At 50.0% G+C, this 18,749-nt stretch overlaps 1 protein-coding gene across 1 annotated transcript in view; it reads right to left on the bottom strand.

Annotated features, from left to right (window-relative positions):
* The window catches only part of SLC12A2 (solute carrier family 12 member 2), a 183,794-nt gene that overhangs the window by 106,822 nt on the left and 58,223 nt on the right, over window positions 1-18,749 (bottom strand). The window contains exons 6-7 of the mRNA XM_069960696.1: window positions 17,907-18,046; window positions 7,436-7,546 (exon numbers count right to left, since the gene is read on the bottom strand). Coding sequence (XP_069816797.1) covers window positions 7,436-7,546; window positions 17,907-18,046 — 251 coding nt within the window. The remainder of the gene's footprint in view (window positions 1-7,435; window positions 7,547-17,906; window positions 18,047-18,749) is intronic.

Below are 18,749 nucleotides of genomic sequence, written 5' to 3' on the forward strand. Positions count from 1 at the left end.
CATCAGGTCCTCAATATCATCCACAGAAGAGTCCTCACCTTCCTCACACAGCATCAGGTCCTCAATATCATCCACAGAAGAGTCCTCACCTTCCTCACACAGTATGAGGTCCTCAGTATCATCCACAGAAGAGTCCTCACCTTCCTCACACAGCATGAGGTCCTCACTATCATCCACAGAAGAGTCCTCACCTTCCTCACACAGCATCAGGTCCTCAGTATCATATACAGAAGAGTCCTCACCTTCCTCACACAGCATCAGGTCCTCAGTATCATCCACAGAAGAGTCCTCACCTTCCTCACACAGCATCAGGTCCTCAGTATCATATACAGAAGAGTCCTCACCTTCCTCACACAGCATGAGGTCCTCACTATCATCCACAGAAGAGTCCTCACCTTCCTCACACAGCATCAGGTCCTCACTATCATCCACAGAAGAGTCCTCACCTTCCTCACACAGCATCAGGTCCTCAGTATCATCCACAGAAGAGTCCTCACCTTCCTCACACAGTATGAGGTCCTCAGTATCATCCACAGAAGAGTCCTCACCTTCCTCACACAGCATCAGGTCCTCAGTATCATATACAGAAGAGTCCTCACCTTCCTCACACAGTATGAGGTCCTCAGTATCATCCACAGAAGAGTCCTCACCTTCCTCACACAGCATCAGGTCCTCAGTATCATATACAGAAGAGTCCTCACCTTCCTCACACAGCATGAGGTCCTCAGTATCATCCACAGAAGAGTCCTCACCTTCCTCACACAGCATCAGGTCCTCAGTATCATCCACAGAAGAGTCCTCACCTTCCTCACACAGCATCAGGTCCTCAGTATCATCCACAGAAGAGTCCTCACCTTCCTCACACAGCATGAGGTCCTCAGTATCATATACAGAAGAGTCCTCACCTTCCTCACACAGCATCAGGTCCGCAATATCATCCACAGAAGAGTCCTCACCTTCCTCACACAGCATCAGGTCCTCAGTATCATCCACAGAAGAGTCCTCACCTTCCTCACACAGCATCAGGTCCTCACTATCATCAACAGAAGAGTCCTCACCTTCCTCACACAGCATCAGGTCCTCAGTATCATCCACAGAAGAGTCCTCACCTTCCTCACACAGTATGAGGTCTTCAGTATCATATACAGAAGAGTCCTCACCTTCCTCACACAGCATGAGGTCCTCAGTATCATCAACAGAAGAGTCCTCACCTTCCTCACACAGCATCAGGTCCTCAGTATCATCCACAGAAGAGTCCTCACCTTCCTCACACAGCATGAGGTCCTCACTATCATCCACAGAAGAGTCCTCACCTTCCTCACACAGCATCAGGTCCTCAGTATCATCCACAGAAGAGTCCTCACCTTCCTCACACAGCATCAGGTCCTCAGTATCATCCACAGAAGAGTCCTCACCTTCCTCACACAGCATGAGGTCCTCACTATCATCCACAGAAGAGTCCTCACCTTCCTCACACAGCATCAGGTCCTCAGTATCATCCACAGAAGAGTCCTCACCTTCCTCACACAGTATGAGGTCCTCAGTATCATCCACAGAAGAGTCCTCACCTTCCTCACACAGCATCAGGTCCTCAGTATTATCCACAGAAGAGTCCTCACCTTCCTCACACAGCATCAGGTCCTCAGTATCATCCACAGAAGAGTCCTCACCTTCCTCACACAGCATCAGGTCCTCAGTATCATCCACAGAAGAGTCCTCACCTTCCTCACACAGCATCAGGTCCTCAGTAAAAGTCAAGCCGGTTTCATGCCGAACCACCGACCACATCTACACCCTGCACAGCCTCATCAAAACCCACGTCCACAACACCAAACGGGGCAAGATCTTCTCCTGTTTTGTGGACTTTAGGAAGGCGTTTGACTCAGTGTGGCACCTGGGCCAGGGCTCCAGACTAAAAAATTTACCTAGGAGCCATTGGCTCCTAACCTGAAAAATTTAGGCGCCAAATAGAATATTTGGTCGCCAACATTTTAAACCATGTAAAATTAATGTTATGTTAAATGGGACTTACTGTGTGCAGAGGCCACGGCAGCCTCCTCCTCCTCCTCCTCCTCCTCCTCCTTTAGATCCTTTCTTTTCTTAGTTTGTATATGGTTGTCAAGTTGCAAGTTTCCATGTTGAACGTTTTCAGTCTGACTCAGTACTTCAGCTTCACTTGGCTAGCCTTCTAATGAGGCTTACTCTTCTGAACTTGAACTTAAAGGGAACCTGTCGACCCCCGTGCCGGGGTGACAGGCTCCCAACCCCCCGTTAGAACCCCCTATACTCACCTCATCGCGCCGGGTCCCGCTTCTGAAGATGGTCGGGTCACGGAGATTTCAGCCGCTGCAGCCCGGCGTGCGCTGAGAGATGAGTCCAACGCTCATAGAGAATGACGGGAGAGTCCAGCGCTCCGTCATTCTCTATGAGTGTTGGACTCATCTCTCAGTGTGCGCGCCGGGCTGCAGCGGCTGAGATCTCCGTGACCCGACCATCTTCAGAAGCGGGACCCGGCGCGATGAGGTGAGTATAGGGGGCTCTAACGGGGGGTTGGGAGCCTGTCACCCCGTCACCGGGGGTGACAGGTTCCCTTTAAAAGCTTGCAACAGTCTATACATACTGAGCTAGACTTCTAACTGCAGCCATAGTGACCCCCCACAAGATGTGTATATAGATAGATATATCTCTCACCTAGTGACTAATGCAAGTGACCCCCTACAATACAGACACCTGAGGGGCCCTGATAATAATAATTGTGCATATATCTATCTCCCAGTGTCTGCAGCCAGTTTGCCCTACACTTATAGATGGCCCCCTCCCCCCCTTATAGATGCCCCCTCTCTACCCCCATTATAGATGCCCCCTCCTCCCCCCCATTATAGATGCCCCCCTCTCCCCCCCCTTATAGATACCCCCTCCCCTTATAGATGCCCCCTCTCCCCCCCCATTATAGATGCCCCCCTCTTCTCCCCCCCTTATAGATGACCCCCCTCCCCTTATAGATGGCCCCCTCTCCCCCCCCCATTATAGATGCCCCCTCTTCTCCCCCCTTATAGATGGCCCCCTCCCCTTATAGATGGCTCCCTCCCCTTATAGATGCCCCCTCTTCTCCCCCCTTATAGATGCCCCCTCTTCTCCTCCCCTTATAGATGACCCCCTCCCCTTATAGATGGCCCCCTCTCCCCCCCATTATAGATGCCCCCTCTTCTCCCCCCTTATAGATACCCCCCCCCCATTATAGATGCCCCCTCTCCCCCCCCCCATTATAGATGCCCCCTCTTCTCCCCCCCTTATAGATACCCCCTCCCCTTATAGATGGCCCCCTCTCCCCCCTTGAAGATGGCCCCTCTTCTCCCCCCATTATAGATGCCCCCCTTCTCTTCCCCCCATTATAAAGCCCCCCCCCCCCCCTTTCCTCTATGCTAAGCAATATTTAAAAAAAAACAAACACACAAACTCACCTGACAACCCGCTCCCCCGGCGATCCTCTTCTTCTTTAGGTGCTGTCCCCGGCTGATGCGCGGCTGCCGGGGGTGTCCCGTCCTATCCCCGGCAGCGCGGCGCCTCAGTGTACGCCGGGGCTGTGACTTCTGACACAGGAAGCGTCTCTGACGCGCGCTTCCTGTGCCGGAAGTCAGGGCCCCAGGCAGCTCACTGATGCGCCGCGCTGCCGGGGATAGGACGGGACACCCCCGGCAGCCGCGCATCTTAAAGAGACAGCGCGCCGCCGCCGGGGCCAGTCGCAAATGGCGCCCAGATTAATAAATCTGGGCGCCATTTGCAAAATGTCAGTCGCATTGGCGACCATTTTGGTCGCCATCTGGAGCCCTGTGGGCCTATTCCTGAAACTCCTGCAGAGTGGAATTGGAGGGAGGACGTATGATGTCATCAAGAGCTCATACACTGGGAACCAATGCAGCGTGAAGGTGAACGACAAGAGGACAGCTTATTTCCAGCAGGGCCGAGGAGTCAGACAAGGCTGCAGCCTGAGCCCAACGCTCTTCAACATCTACATCAACGAACTGGCTGCAGCTCTGGAGGACTCCTCAGCCCCCGGCCTCCTCCTGCATGACCGTGAGGTGAAGTTCCTACTGTACGCTGATGACCTCCTGCTGCTGTCCCCCACAGAGAGCGGCCTCCAAGAAAGCCTGTCAGTCCTGGAGAAATTCAGCAATACATGGGCGCTACCCATCAACTCTAAGAAGACCAAAGTCATGGTGTTCCAGAGGAAGGGTCAGAAAAAAGCCTCCATCTCCTCCTCCTTCACACTAAACGGGTCAGTACTGGAGGAAACCAGCAGCTACACTTACCTGGGCCTGGAGCTTAACCAATCAGGGAGCTTCAAGTCTGCAATAGAGGTCCTCAAGGGAAAAGCCAGCAGAACCTTCTGTGCCATACGAAAGCAACTGTACCACCTCAAACCATCAGTGAGGGTCTGGCTAAAAATCTTTGATGGCGTCATTGCCCCAATCCTGCTTTATGGCAGTGAGGTTTGGGGTCCGGCCACCTACCCAGACCAGTCAAAATGGGATCCGAGCCCAACAGAGACCTTTCATCTGGAGTTCTGCAAGTACCTCCTCCAGGTCCATCGCAGCACCTCCAACATGGCGTGTCGGGCAGAGTTGGGCAGGTTCCCACTATGGTTCCAGGTACAGAAGAGGGCGCTTTCATTCTGGGCGCACATACAGAGAAGCAACCCAGACTCCTATCACCACAAAGCCTCCCTGAGCCGTGGAGCCCAATGTGCCCTCTAACAGGGCATCCACCACCAGTCCAGCCAAACCCCACAACATGCCCTGACAAAAGCCCAAATAAAGGGGGTGATAGAGAGATACCAGGGGCAATATACAGAGGAATGGAGGAGAGCAATAAGTAACTCCCAGAAACTCACCATCTACCAGTCACTACAGAGAGACTACACCATGGCGCCATACCTAGAGAGGCTGCACCACCCCAAACACAGGCAGACCCTAAGCCTCTATAGACTGAGCGCCCACAGCCTGGAGATAGAGACGGGGCGGCACAGACAGACATACAAGCCGCGGGAGAGCCGACTGTGCCGGCACTGTGAGCAAGGAGACCTGGAGGATGAGGCCCACTTATTGCTACACTACAGCAAATACTCATCCCCCAGGGTCACCTACTTCCAGAGACTCTCCACCATCATCCACCAGGGTCACCTACTTCCAGAGACTCTCCACCATCATCCACCAGGGTCACCTACTTCCAGAGACTCTCCACCATCATCCACCAGGGTCACCTACTTCCAGAGACTCTCCACCATCATCCCCCAGGGTCACCTACTTCCAAAGACTCTCCACCATCATCCCCCAGGGTCACCTACTTCCAGAGACTCTCCACCATCATCCACCAGGGTCACCTACTTCCAGAGACTCTCCACCATCATCCCCCAGGGTCACCTACTTCCAGAGACTCTCCACCATCATCCACCAGGGACACCTACTTCCAGAGACTCTCCACCAACATCCCCCAGGGTAACCTACTTCCAGAGACTCTCCACCATCATCCCCCAGGGTCACCTACTTCCAGAGACTCTCCACCATCATCCACCAGGGACACCTACTTCCAGAGACTCTCCACCATCATCCACCAGGGACACCTACTTCCAGAGACTCTCCACCATCATCCACCAGGGTCACCTACTTCCAGAGACTCTCCACCATCATCCACCAGGGACACCTACTTCCAGAGACTCTCCACCATCATCCACCAGGGTCACCTACTTCCAGAGACTCTCCACCATCATCCACCAGGGTCACCTACTTCCAGAGACTCTCCACCATCATCCAACAGGGTCACCTACTTCCAGAGACTCTCCACCATCATCCACCAGGGTCACCTACTTCCAGAGACTCTCCACCATCATCCACCAGGGACACCTACTTCCAGAGACTCTCCACCATCATCCCGGACTTCACCTCCATAGATGAGGAGAGGAAACTCCACATTCTGCTGGGGGAAGAGGAGGCCACCATGGAAGTAGCGGCCCAGTATGTCTCCACCTGCCACCGGCTGAGAGGATTATGAGATACCATGGACTGTTATACGCCCTATTATCCCCCAATCCTGCCCTTTACCCCGTATACACCCTACTCCCCACATGACCCCCCCCCCCTCTCCCCACACTCCATCAATTATACTCTGTTGCTTTGGCAATGCTAAATGTTTATTTTGGACCGGCCAATAAAGCTTTTTTGAATTGAATTGAATAGATAGGAGATAGATAGATAGATAGATAGATAGATAGATAGATAGATAGATAGATAGGAGATAGATAGATAGATAGGAGATAGATAGATAGATAGGATAGATAGGAGATAGATAGATAGATAGATAGATAGATAGATAGATAGATAGATAGATAGATAGATAGATAGATAGGAGATAGATAGATAGGATAGATAGATAGATAGGAGATAGATAGATAGGAGATAGATAGATAGGAGATAGATAGATAGGAGATAGATAGGAGATAGATAGGAGATAGATAGGAGATAGATAGGAGATAGATAGGAGATAGATAGGAGGATAGATAGATAGATAGATAGATAGATAGATAGATAGATAGATAGAAGATAGATAGGAGATAGATAGGAGATAGATAGGAGATAGATAGGAGATAGATAGGAGATGGATAGGAGATAGATAGGAGATAGATAGATAGGAGATAGATAGGAGATAGATAGATAGATAGATAGGAGATAGATAGATAGGAGATAGATAGATAGGAGATAGATAGGAGATAGATAGGAGATAGATAGGAGATAGATAGGAGATAGATAGGAGATAGATAGATAGATAGATAGGAGATAGATAGGAGATAGATAGGAGATAGATAGGAGATAGATAGGAGATAGATAGGAGATAGATAGGAGATAGATAGGAGATAGATAGGAGATAGATAGGTAGATAGATAGATAGGAGATAGATAGATAGATAGATAGATAGATAGGAGATAGATAGATAGATAGATAGATAGGAGATAGATAGATAGGAGATAGATAGGAGATAGATAGGATAGATAGATATATAGATAGGAGATAGATAGGAGATAGATAGATAGATAGGATTGGAGATAGATAGATAGATAGATAGATAGATAGATAGATAGATAGATAGGAGATAGATAGTAGATAGATAGGAGATAGATAGAGAGATAGATAGGAGATAGATAGATAGAGAGATAGATAGGAGATAGATAGATAGAGAGATAGATAGGAGATAGATAGATAGATAGATAGGAGATAGATAGGAGATAGATAGATAGATAGATAGATAGATAGATAGATAGAAGATAGATAGATAGATAGATAGATAGATAGAAGATAGATAGAAGATAGATAGATAACCCCAACACAGAGATATATATTTGCTGTGACTGGACGGCCCCTATATGGATCTGCTGGTAACTTACCTTTGCCTCCCATTCCATTCCTGCTACAGAGATCCCCAGCAGCAAAACAATGGTGATGGCTCCAATGATCCGGATGTCGTTCAATTCATCCACCATCAGAGCATTGTTGTCCTGTATAAGAGAGGAGCAGATCAGTCACCACAATCTACAGAGACATATATATGGAAATGTGATATATAAGTTACTGTACAGTATAGCAGCATGTGGTGTATAATGTATAGTAACTGTATAACCCTGATAACACAGCAGCTGGATATGTGATATATAAGTTACTGTACAGTATAGCAGCATGTGGTGTATAATGTATAGTAACTGTATACCCTGATAACCCAGCAGCTGGATATGTGATATATAAGTTACTGTACAGTATAGCAGCATGTGGTATATAATGTATAGTAACTGTATAACCCTGATAACACTGCAGCTGGATATGTGATATATAAGTTACTGTACAGTATAGCAGCATGTGGTGTATAATGTATAGTAACTGTATAACCCTGATAACACAGCAGCTGGATATGTGATATATAAGTTACTGTACAGTATAGCAGCATGTGGTGTATAATGTATAGTAACTGTATAACCCTGATAACACAGCAGCTGGATATGTGATATATAAGTTACTGTACAGTATAGCAGCATGTGGTATATAATGTATAGTAACTGTATAACCCTGATAACACTGCAGCTGGATATGTGATATATAAGTTACTGTACAGTATAGCAGCATGTGGTGTATAATGTATAGTAACTGTATAACCCTGATAACACAGCAGCTGGATATGTGATATATAAGTTACTGTACAGTATAGCAGCATGTGGTATATAATGTATAGTAACTGTATAACCCTGATAACACAGCAGCAGCTGGATATGTGATATATAAGTTACTGTACAGTATAGCAGCATGTGGTGTATAATGTATAGTAACTGTATAACCCTGATAACACAGCAGCTGCTGGATATGTGATATATAAGTTACTGTACAGTATAGCAGCATGTGGTATATAATGTATAGTAACTGTATAACCCTGATAACAGCAGCAGCTGGATATGTGATATATAAGTTACTGTACAGTATAGCAGCATGTGGTATATAATGTATAGTAACTGTATAACCCTGATAACACAGCAGCTGGATATGTGATATATAAGTTACTGTACAGTATAGCAGCATGTGGTGTATAATGTATAGTAACTGTATAACCCTGATAACACAGCAGCTGGATATGTGATATATAAGTTACTGTACAGTATAGCAGCCATGTGGTATATAATGTATAGTAACTGTATAACCCTGATAACACAGCAGCTGGATATGTGATATATAAGTTACTGTACAGTATAGCAGCATGTGGTATATAATGTATAGTAACTGTATAACCCTGATAACACAGCAGCAGCTGGATATGTGATATATAAGTTACTGTACAGTATAGCAATCAGCATGTGGTATATAATGTATAGTAACTGTATAACCCTGATAACACCAGCAGCTGGATATGTGATATATAAGTTACTGTACAGTATAGCAGCATGTGGTGTATAATGTATAGTAACTGTATAACCCTGATAACACAGCAGCAGCTGGATATGTGATATATAAGTTACTGTACAGTATAGCAATCAGCATGTGGTATATAATGTATAGTAACTGTATAACCCTGATAACACAGCAGCTGGATATGTGATATATAAGTTACTGTACAGTATAGCAGCATGTGATATATAATGTATAGTAACTGTATAACCCTGATAACAGCAGCAGCTGGATATGTGATATATAAGTTACTGTACAGTATAGCAGCATGTGGCGTATAATGTATAGTAACTGTATAACCCTGATAACACAGCAGCTGGATATGTGATATATAAGTTACTGTACAGTATAGCAGCATGTGGTAGTATAATGTATAGTAACTGTATAACCCTGATAACACAGCAGCTGGATATGTGATATATAAGTTACTGTACAGTATAGCAATCAGCATGTGGTATATAATGTATAGTAACTGTATAACCCTGATAACACAGCAGCTGGATATGTGATATATAAGTTACTGTACAGTATAGCAGCATGTGGTGTATAATGTATAGTAACTGTATAACCCTGATAACACAGCAGCTGGATATGTGATATATAAGTTACTGTACAGTATAGCAATCAGCATGTGGTATATAATGTATAGTAACTGTATAACCCTGATAACACAGCAGCTGGATATGTGATATATAAGTTACTGTACAGTATAGCAATCAGCATGTGGTGTATAATGTATAGTAACTGTATAACCCTGATAACACTGCAGCAGCTGGATATGTCATATATAAGTTACTGTACAGTATAGCAGCATGTGGTGTGTAATATATAGTAACTGTATAACCCTGATAACACTGCAGCTGGATATGTGATATATAAGTTACTGTACAGTATAGCTGCATGTGGTATATAATGTATAGTAACTGTATAACCCTGATAACACTGCAGCAGCTGGATATGTCATATATAAGTTACTGTACAGTATAGCAGCATGTGGTGTATAATGTATAGTAACTGTATAACCCTGATAACACAGCAGAAGGATATGTGATATATAAGTTACTGTACAGTATAGCTGCATGTGGTGTATAATGTATAGTAACTGTATAACCCTGATAACACAGCAGAAGGATATGTGATATATAAGTTACTGTACAGTATAGCAGCATGTGGTGTATAATGTATAGTAACTGTATAACCCTGATAACACAGCAGCTGGATATGTAATATATAAGTTACTGTACAGTAATGGAGAGGATGGGAAACACAAGGGCGGACAGAGACTGCAGGGAGGAATGAGCAGGACAGATGTGGGCACATACTGTACATGCAGCACTCTCTGTGAGATAGGGGTTACAGCTATGGAGAGATGACCTCCACAGTCCTGTCCCCTGATGTAAGCCCCAGCCTGAAGTGGATCTGCTATGATGGAAGGTGAGGGACACTTCTTGGGTCAGAGTACAGGGCTGTAGACCCCGCTATGCAGACCATGCCCTTCCCCCACTCCCCCTCCCACCCAGTACAGGGAGCTCTTACACCAAAGCAATGCTCTTCCACCAAGTCACTATTTTAAAAAACTGTGAGCTCTTATACCAAAACGCTCTTAAACCAAGTTACTCTTACACCAAGGTACCACTGTATATACACATGTATACACACACACCTATAACAAGCACTGTCTGAGCGGGTTACTACAATGTACACAGATATATATATATATATATATATATACACACATACACACGGTCTGAGACGGTCACTCAGTGATTGGCCAGCATTTAGCAGGGACAGCTACGTTACGGCTACGTATGCTATCCCATGCAGGAGCCGGTGACCGTCACTCTGTATACACAGGCTTCCCCCGGCACTTGGCCCTTCTATCTGGCTATTGGTGTGTTTCTAGAAAGAAATGCAGGAAAAAGTGATTGTGTCTTCATCAGGGTCAAGGAGAAAAGACTGTAGGGAGGAGATGAGACACCAAAAGAAAACTCAGCAGAAAAAGCACTAAAAAAGTACAAGATATAAGTCCATAGCAACACGGTAAAAAGTATAAGATATAAGTCCATAGCAACACGGTAAAAAGTATAAGATATAAGTCCATAGCAACACGGGAAAAAGTATAAGATATAAGTCCATAGCAACACGGGAAAAAGTATAAAGGAGAAGTCCAAGTATGAAGAAGTCCATAGCAACAAAGAAAAAAAGTACGGAGCTCCTCCCAGCTCAGCCTATAGATGTACAGACAGGTCGGAGCGCCACCGGGCTCAGCCTATAGATGTACAGTCAGGTCGGAGCTCCAGCGGGCTCAGCCTATAGATGTTCAGTCAGGTCGGAGCTCCAGCGGGCTCAGCCTATAGATGTACAGTCAGGTCGGAGCTCCTCCCAGCTCATCCTATAGATGTACAGTCAGGTCGGAGCTCCAGCGGGCTCAGCCTATAGATGTACAGTCAGGTCGGAGCTCCAGCGGGCTCAGCCTATAGATGTACAGTCAGGTCGGAGCTCCAGCGGGCTCAGCCTATAGATGTACAGTCAGGTCGGAGCTCCACCGGGCTCAGCCTATAGATGTACAGTCAGGTCAGAGCTCCTCCCAGCTCAGCCTATAGATGTACAGTCAGGTCAGAGCTCCACCGGGCTCAGCCTATAGATGTACAGGCAGGTCGGAGCTCCACCGGGCTCAGCCTATAGATGTACAGTCAGGTCGGAGCTCCACCGGGCTCAGCCTATAGATGTACAGTCAGGTCGGAGCTCCAGCGGGCTCAGCCTATAGATGTACAGTCAGGTCGGAGCTCCAGCGGGCTCAGCCTATAGATGTACAGTCAGGTCGGAGCTCCACCGGGCTCAGCCTATAGATGTACAGTCAGGTCGGAGCTCCAGCGGGCTCAGCCTATAGATGTACAGTCAGGTCGGAGCTCCTCCCAGCTCATCCTATAGATGTACAGTCAGGTCGGAGCTCCACCGGGCTCAGCCTATAGATGTACAGACAGGTCGGAGCTCCACCGGGCTCAGCCTATAGATGTACAGTCAGGTCGGAGCTCCAGCGGGCTCAGCCTATAGATGTACAGTCAGGTCGGAGCTCCAGCGGGCTCAGCCTATAGATGTACAGACAGGTCGGAGCTCCACCGGGCTCAGCCTATAGATGTACAGTCAGGTCGGAGCTCCAGCGGGCTCAGCCTATAGATGTACAGTCAGGTCGGAGCTCCTCCCAGCTCATCCTATAGATGTACAGTCAGGTCGGAGCTCCAGCGGGCTCAGCCTATAGATGTACAGACAGGTCGGAGCTCCACCGGGCTCAGCCTATAGATGTACAGTCAGGTCGGAGCTCCAGCGGGCTCAGCCTATAGATGTACAGTCAGGTCGGAGCTCCAGCGGGCTCAGCCTATAGATGTACAGTCAGGTCGGAGCTCCACCGGGCTCAGCCTATAGATGTACAGTCAGGTCTGAGCTCCACCGGGCTCAGCCTATAGATGTACAGTCAGGTCGGAGCTCCAGCGGGCTCAGCCTATAGATGTACAGTCAGGTCGGAGCTCCAGCGGGCTCAGCCTATAGATGTACAGTCAGGTCGGAGCTCCACCGGGCTCAGCCTATAGATGTACAGTCAGGTCGGAGCTCCAGCGGGCTCAGCCTATAGATGTACAGTCAGGTCGGAGCTCCTCCCAGCTCATCCTATAGATGTACAGTCAGGTCGGAGCTCCTCCCAGCTCATCCTATAGATGTACAGTCAGGTCGGAGCTCCTCCCAGCTCATCCTATAGATGTACAGTCAGGTCGGAGCTCCACCGGGCTCAGCCTATAGATGTACAGTCAGGTCGGAGCTCCACCGGGCTCAGCCTATAGATGTACAGTCAGGTCGGAGCTCCAGCGGGCTCAGCCTATAGATGTACAGACAGGTCGGAACTCCACCGGGCTCAGCCTATAGATGTACAGACAGGTCGGAGCTCCACCGGGCTCATCCTATAGATGTACAGTCAGGTCGGAGCTCCAGCGGGCTCAGCCTATAGATGTACAAACAGGTCGGAGCTCCACCGGGCTCAGCCTATAGATGTACAGTCATGTCGGAGCTCCAGCGGGCTCAGCCTATAGATGTACAGTCAGGTCGGAGCTCCTCCCAGCTCATCCTACAGATGTACAGTCAGGTCGGAGCTCCAGCGGGCTCAGCCTATAGATGTACAGACAGGTCGGAGCTCCACCGGGCTCATCCTATAGATGTACAGTCAGGTCGGAGCTCCAGCGGGCTCAGCCTATAGATGTACAGACAGGTCAAAGCTCCACCGGGCTCAGCCTATAGATGTACAGTCAGGTCGGAGCTCCAGCGGGCTCAGCCTATAGATGTACAGTCAGGTCGGAGCTCCAGCGGGCTCAGCCTATAGATGTACAGACAGGTCAAAGCTCCACCGGGCTCAGCCTATAGATGTACAGTCAGGTCGGAGCTCCACCGGGCTCAGCCTATAGATGTACAGTCAGGTCGGAGCTCCACCGGGCTCAGCCTATAGATGTACAGTCAGGTCGGAGCTCCAGCGGGCTCAGCCTATAGATGTACAGTCAGGTCGGAGCTCCACCGGGCTCAGCCTATAGATGTACAGTCAGGTCGGAGCTCCAGCGGGCTCAGCCTATAGATGTACAGTCAGGTCGGAGCTCCTCCCAGCTCATCCTATAGATGTACAGTCAGGTCGGAGCTCCTCCCAGCTCATCCTATAGATGTATAGTCAGGTCGGAGCTCCACCGGGCTCAGCCTATAGATGTACAGTCAGATCGGAGCTCCACCGGGCTCAGCCTATAGATGTACAGTCAGGTCGGAGCTCCAGCGGGCTCAGCCTATAGATGTACAGACAGGTCGGAACTCCACCGGGCTCAGCCTATAGATGTACAGACAGGTCGGAGCTCCACCGGGCTCATCCTATAGATGTACAGTCAGGTCGGAGCTCCACCGGGCTCATCCTATAGATGTACAGTCAGGTCGGAGCTCCACCGGGCTCATCCTATAGATGTACAAACAGGTCGGAGCTCCACCGGGCTCAGCCTATAGATGTACAGTCATGTCGGAGCTCCAGCGGGCTCAGCCTATAGATGTACAGACAGGTCGGAGCTCCACCGGGCTCAGCCTATAGATGTACAGTCAGGTCGGAGCTCCACCGGGCTCAGCCTATAGATGTACAGACAGGTCGGAGCTCCACCGGGCTCAGCCTATAGATGTTCAGTCAGGTCAGAGCTCCACCGGGCTCTGGTGTCAGCGCTCGAGTGACGTCACTGCGCCGCCACCAGAACAAGGGAGAGCACCCTTTAGAGACTGCTGCAGTGCGGCCACAAAGGTGAGGAGAAGAGGAGACGCCGGACCCAGGTGAGTGTAAGTGTTTGTTTTTTTTTGTTATATGGGAGGGGTAGAGCGCACAGGGGGCTATATACTACTGGGGGAGCACAGGGGTGTCTATACAAACAGGGGAGCACACAGGGGGTCTCTATACAAACAGGGGAGCACACAGGGGGTCTCTATACAAACAGGGGAGCACACAGGGGGTCTCTATACAAACAGGGGAGCACACATGGGGGCTATATGGGAGGGGGATCACACAGGGGGTCTTTATACAAACGGGGGAGCACACAGGGGGTCTCTATACAAACAGGGGAGCACACAGGGGGTCTCTATACAAACAGGGGAGCACACATGGGGGCTATATGGGAGGGGGATCACACAGGGGGTCTTTATACAAACGGGGGAGCACACAGGGGGTCTCTATACAAACAGGGGAGCACACAGGGGGTCTCTATACAAACAGGGGAGCACACAGGGGGTCTTTATACTACTGGGGGAGCGCACATGGGGGCTATATGGGAGGGGGATCACACAGGGGTCTATATACTACTGGGGGAGCACACAAGGGGGCTATATACTACTGGGGGAGTGCACAGGGGGCTATATACTACTGGGGGAGAGCGCACAGGGGGCTATATACTACTGGGGGAGAGCACACAGGGGCTATATACTACTGGGGGGAGAGCGCACAGGGGGGCCATATACTACTGGGGAGAGCGCACAGGGGGGCTATATACTACTGGGGGTGAGCGCACAGGGGGGCTATATACTACTGGGGGTGAGCGCACAGGGGGATATATACTACTGGGGAGAGCGCACAGGGGGGCTATATACTACTGGGGGAGAGCGCACAGGGGGGGCTATATACTACTGGGGGAGAGCGCACAGGGGGGCCATATACTACTGGGGAGAGCGCACAGGGGGGCTATATACTACTGGGGGTGAGCGCACAGGGGGGCTATATACTACTGGGGGTGAGCGCACAGGGGGATATATAAGGGCTGGTGAGAGAGAAAATGCCAGTTTTCCCGCTAATAAGCAGCAATTCTGTATGTAAATAGTTCAACATTTGTGAAAAGTATCAAAACACGTTCTCTACTGATGTTCAGCTTCACCTGACTATAGACCCCGGTAAGTGGAGCGTCTCCTGACTATAGACCCCGCTAAGTGGAGCGTCTCCTGACTATAGACCCCGGTAAGTGGAGCGTCTCCTGACAATAGACCCCGGTAAGTGGAGCGTCTCCTGACTATAGACCCCGGTAAGTGGAGCGTCTCCTGACTATAGACCCCGGTAAGTGGAGCGTCTCCTGACTATAGACCCCGGTAAGTGGAGCGTCACCTGACTATAGACCCCGGTAAGTGGAGCGTCACCTGACTATAGACCCCGGTAAGTGGAGCGTCTCCTGACTATAGACCCCGGTAAGTGGAGCGTCACCTGACTATAGACCCCGGTAAGTGGAGCGTCTCCTGACTATAGACCCCGGTAAGTGGAGCGTCACCTGACTATAGACCCCCGGTAAGTGGAGCGTCACCTGACTATAGACCCCGGTAAGTGGAGCGTCACCTGACTATAGACCCCGGTAAGTGGAGCGTCACCTGACTATAGACCCCGGGAAGTGGAGCGTCACCTGACTATAGACCCCGGTAAGTGGAGCGTCTCCTGACTATAGACCCCGGTAAGTGGAGCGTCACCTGACTATAGACCCCGTAAGTGGAGCGTCACCTGACTATAGACCCCGGTAAGTGGAGCGTCACCTGACTATAGACCCCGGTAAGTGGAGCGTCACCTGACTATAGACCCCGGTAAGTGGAGCGTCTCCTGACTATAGACCCCGGTAAGTGGAGCGTCACCTGACTATAGACCCCCGCTAAGTGGAGCGTCTCCTGACTATAGACCCCGGTAAGTGGAGCGTCACCTGACTATAGACCCCGGTAAGTGGAGCGTCACCTGACTATAGACCCCGGTAAGTGGAGCGTCACCTGACTATAGACCCCGGTAAGTGGAGCGTCACCTGACTATAGACCCCGGTAAGTGGAGCGTCACCTGACTATAGACCCCGGTAAGTGGAGCGTCTCCTGACTATAGACCCCGGTAAGTGGAGCGTCACCTGACTATAGACCCCGGTAAGTGGAGCGTCACCTGACTATAGACCCCGGTAAGTGGAGCATCTCCTGACTATAGACCCCGGTAAGTGGAGCGTCACCTGACTATAGACCCCGCTAAGTGGAGCGTCACCTGACTATAGACCCCGCTAAGTGGAGCGTCACCTGACTATAGACCCCGGTAAGTGGAGCGTCTCCTGACTATAGACCCCGGTAAGTGGAGCGTCTCCTGACTATAGACCCCGCTAAGTGGAGCGTCTCCTGACTATAGACCCCGGTAAGTGGAGCGTCTCCTGACTATAGACCCCGCTAAGTGGAGCGTCTCCTGACTATAGACCCCGGTAAGTGGAGCGTCACCTGACTATAGACCCCGGTAAGTGGAGCGTCACCTGACTATAGACCCCGGTAAGTGGAGCGTCTCCTTACTATAGACCCCGCTAAGTGGAGCGTCTCCTGACTATAGACCCCGGTAAGTGGAGCGTCACCTGACTATAGACCCCGGTAAGTGGAGCGTCTCCTGACTATAGAACCCGGTAAGTGGAGCGTCTCCTGACTATAGACCCCGGTAAGTGGAGCGTCACCTGACTATAGACCCCGGTAAGTGGAGCGTCTCCTGACTATAGACCCCGGTAAGTGGAGCATCTCCTGACTATAGACCCCGGTAAGTGGAGCCTCACCTGACTACAGACCCCGGTAAGTGGAGCCTCACCTGACTATAGACCCCGCTAAGTGGAGCGGCTCCTGACTATAGACCCCGGTAAGTGGAGCCTCACCTGACTATAGACCCCGGTAAGTGGAGCGTCTCCTGACTATAGACCCCGCTAAGTGGAGCGTCTCCTGACTATAGACCCCGCTAAGTGGAGCGTCTCCTGACTATAGACCCCGGTAAGTGGAGCGTCTCCTGACTATAGACCCCGGTAAGTGGAGCGTCACTAAAAGTTGTTGAGTACCCCTGCTATAGATGTAGTCAGCTCGGAGCTCCTCCCAGCTCATCCTATAGATTTTGTGTCAGGTCGGAGCTCCTCCCATAGATGTACAGTAAGGTCGGAGCTCCTCCCAGCTCATACTATAGATGTACAGTCAGGTCGGAGCTCCTCCCATAGATGTACAGTAGGGTCGGAGGTCCCTGAGGCCGCTCACTTCCTGCCACTGAGTCTTTAGAGACCAGAAAGGGATAAACCCAGACTACTGTCCAGCTGAATCATTAAGATTTCCCTCCACGGGAACAAAGGGGCCCAGCCTGACCCCTGAGAAGCAACCCCATAGGAATGGTTAAAGGGGGATCTCCAGCGTTAGAAAAACATGGCTGCTTCTTCCAGAGACAGCACTGCTCGTCCCCACTTCAGGTGCGCTTTTCATTCACTTCAATGGAACAGAGATACAAAACCTGCATCCATCCTGGAGAGCAGAGCACTGCTGTCTCTGCAGGAAGCCGCCATGTTTTTCTAGTGTTGGAGATCCCCTTTAAGTACTGTGTTCCACAGATCATAAAGGGACAGGATAGTCCAGCTATAAGATTACCTGCAGTAACTCAACCAACGTCTCCGCAAAGCCGACCACATACATGGCAACGGCCACCGCATTGGCAAAGGCAAAGATCAGCCCGATGGCTCCTCCAAACTCGGGTCCTAAACTGCGGGAAATTAAGTAGTACGCCCCTCCTGCCGACACAAAGGAAGAGGGTTAGTCACAGGCAGGGAGCACCTACTGGTCAGACACTAGAGCGCCACACATGGCTGTGCCCGGTACTGCAGCTCTCTATCCCCACACAGTGTGTAATGGCTGTGCCCGGTACTGCAGCTCTCTATCCCCACACAGTGTGTAATGGCTGTGCCCGGTACTGCAGCTCTCTATCCCCACACAGTGTGTAATGGCTGTGCCCGGTACTGCAGCTCTCTATCCCCACACCGTGTGTAATGGCTGTGCCCGGTACTGCAGCTCTCTATCCCCACACAGTGTGTAATGGCTGTGCCCGGTACTGCAGCTCTCTATCCCCACACAGTGTGTAATGGCTGTGCCCGGTACTGCAGCTCTCTATCCCCACACAGTGTGTAATGGCTGTGCCCGGTACTGCAGCTCTCTATCCCCACACAGTGTGTAATGGCTGTGCCCAGTACTGCAGCTCTCTATCCCCACACAGTGTGTAATGGCTGTGCCCGGTACTGCAGCTCTCTATCCCCACAGAGTGTGTAATGGCTGTGCCCAGTACTGCAGCTCTCTATCCCCACACAGTGTGTAATGGCTGTGCCCGGTACTGCAGCTCTCTATCCCACACAGTGTGTAATGGCTGTGCCCGGTACTGCAGCTCTCTATCCCCACACAGTGGTGTAATGGCTGTGCCCAGTACTGCAGCTCTCTATCCCC

The sequence above is a fragment of the Dendropsophus ebraccatus genome, chromosome 3 (assembly GCF_027789765.1).
Source record: "Dendropsophus ebraccatus isolate aDenEbr1 chromosome 3, aDenEbr1.pat, whole genome shotgun sequence".
Classification (NCBI taxonomy): Eukaryota; Metazoa; Chordata; class Amphibia; order Anura; family Hylidae; genus Dendropsophus; species Dendropsophus ebraccatus.